The 8,895-nt window shown below is 42.2% G+C and overlaps 1 protein-coding gene across 1 annotated transcript in view; it reads left to right on the top strand.

Annotated features, from left to right (window-relative positions):
• Window positions 1–1,309: 1,309 nt before the first annotated feature.
• Window positions 1,310–8,895, top strand: part of CCNYL1 (cyclin Y like 1) — a 31,609-nt gene continuing 24,023 nt past the window's right edge. Inside the window, exon 1 of the mRNA XM_054586198.1 lies at window positions 1,310–1,535. Coding sequence (XP_054442173.1) covers window positions 1,310–1,535 — 226 coding nt within the window. The remainder of the gene's footprint in view (window positions 1,536–8,895) is intronic.

The raw sequence follows: 8,895 nt of genomic DNA, 5'->3' as shown, positions 1-8,895 counted from the left end.
TCACTCCTGTGACTCAATTTCTTACGTAAAATGAGGATTGTTTTGGATGGTTAAATAACTAGCTTGGAATGGGGTCGGGTGGGTAGTGTTTGCCAGATGTTAACATTCTCATCATCTTCATCAGACAGGACTGTGGTACCCCACCTTGTGGTTCTCTCTGTTTCGTGTGAGAAAATCGTGCTTCAAGCATTGTTGTTGGCTAAATGAACGAACGAGCGAATGAATGAATGAATAAATGAATAAAATCTGGAAACTCCTGCCCTGGAAGGGAAAAACAGGCGAGGAAAGCGAACCAGTGACTCCCTGCGTTTCTGAGCTGGGAAAGACTAGTTGGGTCCCTATTATGTCGATGAGGAAGTGGAAGGGTGACGTGTCCTCGAGTCTCATTCAAGACACACACACAGTCATTTTCAGAGTTGGGCCAGGACCCCAGGGATTGCTATACCAAGTGGCAGGTGAGAACTAACACTTTTAGAAGGTGGAGAGGAGGATTTAGTTACAAAAACGGTCAAAAAATTAGGGTGTAACTAAGTTCACCCCGAGAAATACAGCAAATTAGTCAGCTGTCAGACCCTGTGAAAGAGTTGCTAACCAACTGATTCTTTACTGACAGGGGCTTTCTACAGAGCCCACTGACACAGGGCTTCTTCTTTAACAAAGGTCCCCTGCGCTTCCCTCGGACCGGAAAGTCGGGGCAGCACGCGGGCGGCGGGATGAATGGAAACCCGAGTGTGGGGCGCGCCGCGCTGTGGGGCGGAGTCGCTGAGGGGCGGGGGCGGGGCGGGGCATTGTGATCACTACCTTCTCAGTGAGGCTGACCGCGTGGAGAGAGCTCTGGGCGTGATTGGTCCCTCCTAACCAGGTGACCTCAGAACGCGTTCCGGTTGGCTGGTGCCAGCCTGGACAACGGCCTTCAGTTGAGAGGCGGTTGCGGGAGGAGGAGGAGCTTCGGCTGCGCTCTCTTCCCGCAGTGGTTGTAGCTTTCAGCGCTTGTCTGGTCCCCACCCCTTTTAAATAAGTCGGGCTGGGCGCAGCTCTCGCCCACTAGGCAACTCCTGAGAGGCGGTTGCTCCTCGGCGGAGAGAGGTGCGGCGGGGCCCGGAGCCCTGTCAGGGGCCCGGCGTCCCTGCTGCCCGGCGAACAGCGGACGAGGCCGAGCCTGTTTGTGCGGCGCAGCCCCGGGGGCTGCCCGTGCCGGCCGCGCCATTGTTGGGGGAGGGGGCACTACTGAGCGCGGCGGAGTCGGGGGTTGAGGCAGGAGTCGGGGACAAGCAGAAGCGGCGACAGGGGCGAGGAGTGTAGGCACCTCATGGGGAACACACTGACCTGTTGCGTGAAGCCCAATGCCAGCCCCAAGCCCAGCCGGCGCTCGGGGCTGGCAGAGCCGGACTACGAGTCTGAGATCTACGAGGCGGCGGCTGGGGACATGGTTGCAGTAGCACCTACTCCCGCTACCCTGGACCCCGCGGAGTTGGATTTCGGAACCGGCGAGGGCCACCACCTGCAGCACATAAGCGACCGGGAGATGCCGGACGGTAAGGAGGCGGCAGGAGACGGGAGCTCTCGGGAGTACCTCTGGCCTCCGCCGCCCCCAGGGTCCCCCGGGAGAGAGCCACCGCCTCGGGCTCCTTCCTGCCCGGAGCCGGCCTTCCCGGGGCTGGGCACCGGGGAGGAGGGCTGGCTCTGCCTGGCGTCCCCACCCCTTAGTCTTTCCTCGTCCCGTCCGGTCAGTTTCCCTCTTCACTACCAAACGGTCAGTTCTTTCCCCTCTCCCCGTTTCTCATCCCAGCCTGAGACCTTCCGCCCTACCTGTTTTAGGCTCTGTTTAGTGTCTGGTGGGACTTCATAAAGATTTTTGGGTCCATTGTCTCAGTGAAAACTTTAATACCCCAAGCTCGGAGTAGTCTTCCGATCAGCCTGTCTTTCACTGCCCAGAAGGTGCCTAAGTGAAGGAACCAGGTAAGGGCCTGGCGGTACCCTTGCCTCCCACCCATTCAGGCAGTTGATACTTGGGGCAATGCAGACACAAACATTTTGGGATTTGTTATTACAAACATTTTAGGATTTGTTATTTAAGTTCAAAATAGAGACTGGCATAGGAGAGTCTACATGGTATTCTTAAGTAGGCAATTTTCAGTTGGATAGAAGCTGCTTTATTCCTTCCAACTATAATTTGAACACAGAAGGAAAGAAAATGTGGGATTGGGAACTTAAAATAACTGAACGACGTGAAATGCTACTGCCAGCGCTGCAGAGCATAGGTCCTACCCCCCCACCCCGCCCCGCCCCGCCCAGCAGAACCCAGAGAGTGCTGGTTGCTTCAAAAGTCCCGCTTGGACACAAATATGTCTTGCCTTACTTCAGTATCTTAACAGGTTTTGCCTTTGCTTGTTCTAAAGGACAGGTGGGATGGTTCATGAAACCGTGGGTCAAAAGTTTCAAAAGAGAACACAAACATAAACTTAGACTTCAATTTGTAATATATAAAGGTTTGGGAGTCAAGATGCCAGATCCTGCACAGGATTGTTTGTCTCCATGGCTCCCTCTCCTTCCTCTCCCCTCCTGTCCCTAGAATCCTGTTCAACTTTACGAATGTTAAGTAAAAGTTCTAAAGACCAAAGGGCGGGGCGGTGGGGGGGCGCAGGGAGCGGGGAGAGAAATGAGGACATGTTTGATTTAAAATAATTCTGGGTAGCAACTCGGCTAATGAAGGTTGTTCTTTGAGTAGAAAACAATGTTCCTTAAAGGCATTAAAGGCCCATTGGCCCATTTGTTTCATTAAAATGTCAGAGATTATTTCGTTATTTCGCAGAGAAAATGTCTTGTAGTTCTTATTCTATTTAAACTTTCACTGAGCTCTTTAAATTTCTCTAAAAGTTAGAATAATTAAGCCTGTGGATTCACCCAGGTGGTGGACGTGACATGGTAACTGGAAAGTACTCCCTTTTCAGAATATTCAAATATCATGAAAAAAAAAGGAACAAATTATGTGAAATAATTGTACCTTTAAACACAAAGCAAGTAAGTACTTGTGAACACTTCTGCTCTGCTTGGTGCTGTATGGTAAGCCTCTGAGTGATTTCTCAAACCAGTTAATAGATGGGTAGTGGTGGATGCAAGACCAAATAAGTCCTTTATATAGTCTTTTAAGATTTACAACACATTTCCATGCGTATCAGTTGGTCCTTCTAACTACAAATGAAGTCCCTATTCTCCCTCCATTGCCAATGAAGAAACAGAGACTTAGAGATCCGAAATGACTGTGTAACAAAGCTACTGAACAGAAGAGGCTGATGTAGAGGTGATAGATACGCCAAGTTTAGTTCTTGTGGTGCTTAAACTCTTTAGAATGCAGTTTGTATTTTAAAATTTCTCCATAAAATGAACCTCTTAACTTACTCCGGTGTTGATTATTTCCATTCAAAATTATTGTACACAACTCAGAAGCAACATTTACCTCTCCATCCTATATTTCTAAATTACTTAATGATGAATAAGAATAAAAGTAGGAGTCATAAAATAGCATGAATTTAGCAGGTAAATGAGTTGATATATTTTAAAGAATTTGTTCTGGTGACTTCACATTGAAGCCATGAATGCCCTGGACAGAGAGACTTGCAGAGAAGCTGGTAAGAGGGCAGGTAAGGTAACAAGGATTAAACATAGGACTATGATAAGGAGTGATAAATCAGAAGAGTTGAAAAAATAGAATTTGTGAGTACAGAATTTACCTTTTTATATTTAACATGATAGCTAAAATTTTATTCCAATTTATTTTTTAATTTTGGGGGAATTCAATAAAGTGATATAAGAAAACTCAATTGGAAGGTTTGCTATAAAGTTTCCATAGAAACAGGTCAGAACCCCCAGTACAAAGTACAAGCACATGGAAAGTTTGTTTTTAATGTCTTTATTTCAGTTTTATATCAGTTTCCCTAGAAACTAAGAAATACCTACTTAGATGTAAAGCATTTTGGCTTTTCTACAATGGAGAATTGAATTATTTGGTTACTTACACAAAATCATACAGGAATGATGCTCTGAAACAGAAAAACATAATATTTTCAAGTCATTGAAAAGAAATATTTCTAAGAACTTAGCATAGATTTCAGATAGACTTAAAATAATTTTTCTACCTTGCCTTTATCTAACATTATATCTAATATAACTGATGTATATCTAATATATATTAATAATAAAAAAAGACTAAGTTTCTGTTACCCAATTTTATTATTACTCATCAACTTCTCATACAGCGTTTCATATTCTTACCTTATGAGCTTTGCTAGTCTGCCAGCTAAAGGTGCTCTCTCCAGTGACCCCTTCTACCCCCTCCCCCTGAGGAGTGGTAGAGAAGGAATTGGCAATACCAGGTGAAAAACCTCTAAGCAACAGACCTTATCTCTTTTCAGTAGCTATTTTAAACCCTCTTTTCTTCTTTTTTTGGGGGGTGAGGGGTGTGCATAACAGTATTAATAAGCATTTGAAGTTATTCACTTATGCTCAGAATATCCAGAACTTTGATTAATATTTTGGTGTTGATTTTTTTTTCCTGAGCTTTTTATATGCATATAAACATAATACTTTGTTATTCTACAAAAATGGTTACTCTTTATGTGCTGCTTTGTAACTTTTTGTTATAAAGAGAAGTAATGACATAAAGCTCCTGGAACTATGCTTGACACCTAGAGAGCTTTCCAGGATGTATTTTCCTGTGACTGTATGGAGCTCTACCGCACACCTTTGAATAACTGTCCAGTGTACCGTCAAGTGGTTGGAGCATGAATCGTTTACCCACCCTTTATAGTTGGTCATCTTTTAAAGTGAAATTGTACACAATCCCATTATAATGCTTTATTCTGATGTCACAGATAAAAATGATTCATTATACCTCCCTGTAGTATTCAGATACTTCCTTATAACTTAATTAGGATCTCATTTTGTAGTTAAGGTATTTTAACATTAAATATTCTTAATCCCAAAGTAAAGTCACCATTAGTTTCTCACTGGACTCTTAGGTTTCTGTGGTTCTTGTGTCTTTAGTTCTGAATAACTGCTATGCTCATATCTGAAAGTAATGCTCATCTGAGATGGTAAAAGAAAAGATAGCATTGGGTGAAACCTTAGAAGATACGGAACAATTGGGAGAAACCTAACTGGTTTGGGTGCACTGAAATTGTTAGATGTCTGTTGGATACCATTCCAGATGCATGACAATGACATGCAAGACAAAGCCCCTACCCTAACTCAGGTGCTTAACATTCTGGAGGAGCCCAGGGGCAGACGACTTAGGAATGAGAAAGTCAGGATGGTGTAAGACAGTCGCTCTTCTTAGGGACGTTGAGAGGGAGCCATGTGAGGATGCGGGAGGAGAGCTGTCCATGCAGAGTTCCTCACCGACCGCAGGCAGAGGACAGAGGGACAAGGGGATGGCTTCAGCAGAGGAAAAGGGGTGCTAGGAGGAATGTGGTGGATTAAGACCTTGTGTGTCTAGTGTGCCTTGACAAAAAATAGGAATTTTAATGTAGTTGTGATGGGAAACCATTAGAGGATTATACAGGGAAATGATGTTAATTTTAGAAAAGGGGAGGGGGTGGAGAAGGGGAGAGGCTACTGCGTGAAAATAGCGTGGAAGCAGGGAGACCAGGTAAAAGCCAACAGCGGCTTCAACAACAACAACAACAAAAACCACTAAGGGTCTAAAGTGGGCTGACTTAAAGAAATTAAGTGAATCTAAAAGTAGTAATGAAGATATGAATGGACAAGTCGCAGAAAAAGAAATGCAAATAAAAGTATACTGCAGTTTCTCTCCTATTGAAGACTGTCCATAAACTTGGCATTTTGATAAGGCTGTGAACAGTTACCTTCACATACTGGTGATGGAAGTGCAAAATGGTTCGATTCAATGAAGGGGACGTTGGCATAATCTCAAAATGCAGATGCAGAAATCAAAATCCTACGTCAAGATATTTATCCTGAAGACATATCCCACAAATATGAAACCACATATTCACAGAGTTTTTGTTGCATTATTTTCAAAAGAAAAATATTGGGAAAAACTCATGTCCAATAAGGGTCTGGTATAATAAAATAAACTAGTACACGCAACACAGCAGATAACTGGGGAGCTATAAAAAAGAATAAGATCTCTTTTTACTACTATGTGGTAATCTCTAGGATAAGTTACATGAAAAAAGGAAGGAGAAGACATACAGTAACTATATGATAGAAGCAGGGAAAATAAGTGTGTGCTTATTTTTAAAAAAACCACTGGGAGAAATTCTCGCTAATTGTGTAACTGTTATTCCTTTCCCTTTAGTCAGTAGCCAAAGCACATATTTAAGTTGATGTTTGGGTATGGGTAAGGAGTGAACCTTTTATATACATTCCAGTGCAATGCTAAACATTCTCATTTTGCTTTGAGTTAATTTGTAAAAGCTTTGTTTTGTCATTTATTGTGCTTTATATATATGTTACATAGATTGCTCTTGAATTTCGTTTGAGATTCAATATATGGATTCCAAATGAACTATATGTTGATTCTCAAGTGAAATCAATATCTCAAATATTTTGAGTCAGGTAGTATAGGACTTATATCTGTTTTACATGGGAGAAGACAGGCTCTGAGTGGTGTAAATTTAAGTTACCTAAGGTTTGAAATATGAAGCTTGATAGAGCAGGAATGTTAAATTCCAAATACATGGCACAAAGGGATTGAATTTATAGAAAGGCACATCATGTGAGTAGCTTTGGGGATACTACCTGTTTTCTCACCTCCCTTTTTTAGTGTATTAAAGTAATTAAGCTTCGGGGTTAAAACAGTAACATTGCATAATGTGAAATGAAACAGATAAACTGTAACTCAGAAATGTTCTTAAAGTCTGAAGCACTAAGCAAAGTACTATTTAGAAATGCATAAAGAAAGGTGTACTTCTCTATATGAAGTGTCACATCTTAGTCACGGTCACTAAAACATGGATTGATGATTAAAACAAGGCAAGACTGAGAACCAACGTTGAGGCAGCTACAGAAGTAGTTTGGAAGCCAGACTGAGGATTTTCAGAGGCTAGAAAAGCAGAGTGAGGCTCGAGGAGCAGTGGGCCGCGGAGCGCAGGAGCGTGCGGTGTGCCCTCTGGTGAGGCAGGCCTGCTCAAGGCCGTTCGGTAGGAATTACCTGACTGGAAAGAAAAGTGGACTCAGAGACATAAAATCATCTGTGTATATGATAACTGTTAGACCCTAAGGTTTGTGTTATAGGCCATGAAACTAATATAATATATAGTAAATGCAATGTATAGTGCGGCGATGATAGAGTAGTTCAGTAAATGAGGGAGCCTTAAGTGTACAGGGGCCCCGCAGTGGGCCCAGCAGTGGGCCCAGAAGCTGCTGACATTTCTGTTTAGTTGGAATATATCAGTGTCTTTCTGAATATGCTGCTTCCAAATCTTTGCTTATTGTTAGTAATGCTGCAATGAACATAAGGGCACATACATTCTTTTGAATTAGTGTTTTGGGTTCCTTCAGATATGTTCCCAGAATTGAAATCGCTGGGTTGTAAGTTTCATTTTTAATTTTTTGAGAAACATCCACACTGTTTTCATAGTGGCTGCACCAGTCTGCATTCCCACCAACAGAGTGCTAGGGTTTCCTTTTCTCAACATCCTCGCCAGCACTTGTTGTTTGTTGATTTATTGATGATAGCCATTGTGATCGGTGCGAAGTTATATGGGTACTTTAAACAAAGCATTATTTTGGCTCTTACAAATTACCGTTTATGATATTTGTTAAAGGGGTGAGCAAATGGATTTTACCTGTCCCCACCTTTAGTGTGATAATTAATACTATTGATTAACCAGGTTTCTTTTAGTTGCCAGTTAAAGAAAATCTATCTCAAAATAGCTCAACATTTTTTAAAGAAAGTATTGACTTGTAAAACCAGAGTTCACAAAATAAAAATCAAGGTACTCCTCGATCCAGGAATTAAATGTTATTCTCAGAACTTGTCTCAGTTCTGCCCTCCTGTGATCTCTCCTGACGAGGTCCCAGGCCAGCTGTGATTGATTGGCCAGCCCTGGGGCACGTGCCCACCCCTGAACCCCAGAGGGTAGGGTAAGGTTGTTCCCATTTTTTTTTCTTGCCACTCGGGCTTGTTCAGCATTTTCTGTATTCACATCCATAGCAGTACGCCTTGGCTTGGGGCATGCCCGCACTTGCACGTGTGTGTGTGTGTGTGTGTAAGCCTGCTGCTTTTCTGATTCTGGTACTTTTCCTGGACTTTCCATTAAGAATCTTTATCATGCCGTAGGCACTGATACATAATATGGCTACCTCTGCAAACATTTCTGCTTATATTTTGATTAAAATGCAATGTATTTGCTTTATTTTTTGGTAGGAAGTAGTCTTGAACCCTTTCAGAAGCCTGAAGTTAGAGGCAGCTGTGAAAATTTCTGCCTGTCACTTTGTGCACAGCTGAATTAATTTATTTTTCCAAATAGCTAACATTGTCTCATTTTTAAAATATGTGGAAAAACCTTTAAAGTAATTTTATGGGCCTTTTATATAAAAATGTCAAATAGAATAGTTGCTCCAAAAGCAGTTTAATAAACTTGAAATTCAGTGAAGGAATTTCTCTAGAAAATAAAGCAATTAGTTTAGCTATATAAATTTCTTGTGCTGGCAATGCCATTGAAATGCATGATTCAGATTCTTGTTAAACCAGGAAGTCCCAAGTTATGTTTGTGTAAGATTCTAACTGTATACATGGAGGAGAAAAAAGGATTCTAGGTAGAAAAATTCATGAAATGCTGAGTTAGACATTACTCATTACTAGACTGATCAATTTTTAACACATCAATGTACATTTTGATTCTTTAAGAACCAGGGATATAGTATATT

This window comes from Pteronotus mesoamericanus, unplaced genomic scaffold (assembly GCF_021234165.1).
Source record: "Pteronotus mesoamericanus isolate MK-2021 breed Mesoamerican mustached bat unplaced genomic scaffold, CSHL_Meso_final contig_90, whole genome shotgun sequence".
Classification (NCBI taxonomy): Eukaryota; Metazoa; Chordata; class Mammalia; order Chiroptera; family Mormoopidae; genus Pteronotus; species Pteronotus mesoamericanus.
Note: the sequence above shows the minus strand (reverse complement) of the source record. Positions and strands in the feature narration are given on the sequence as shown.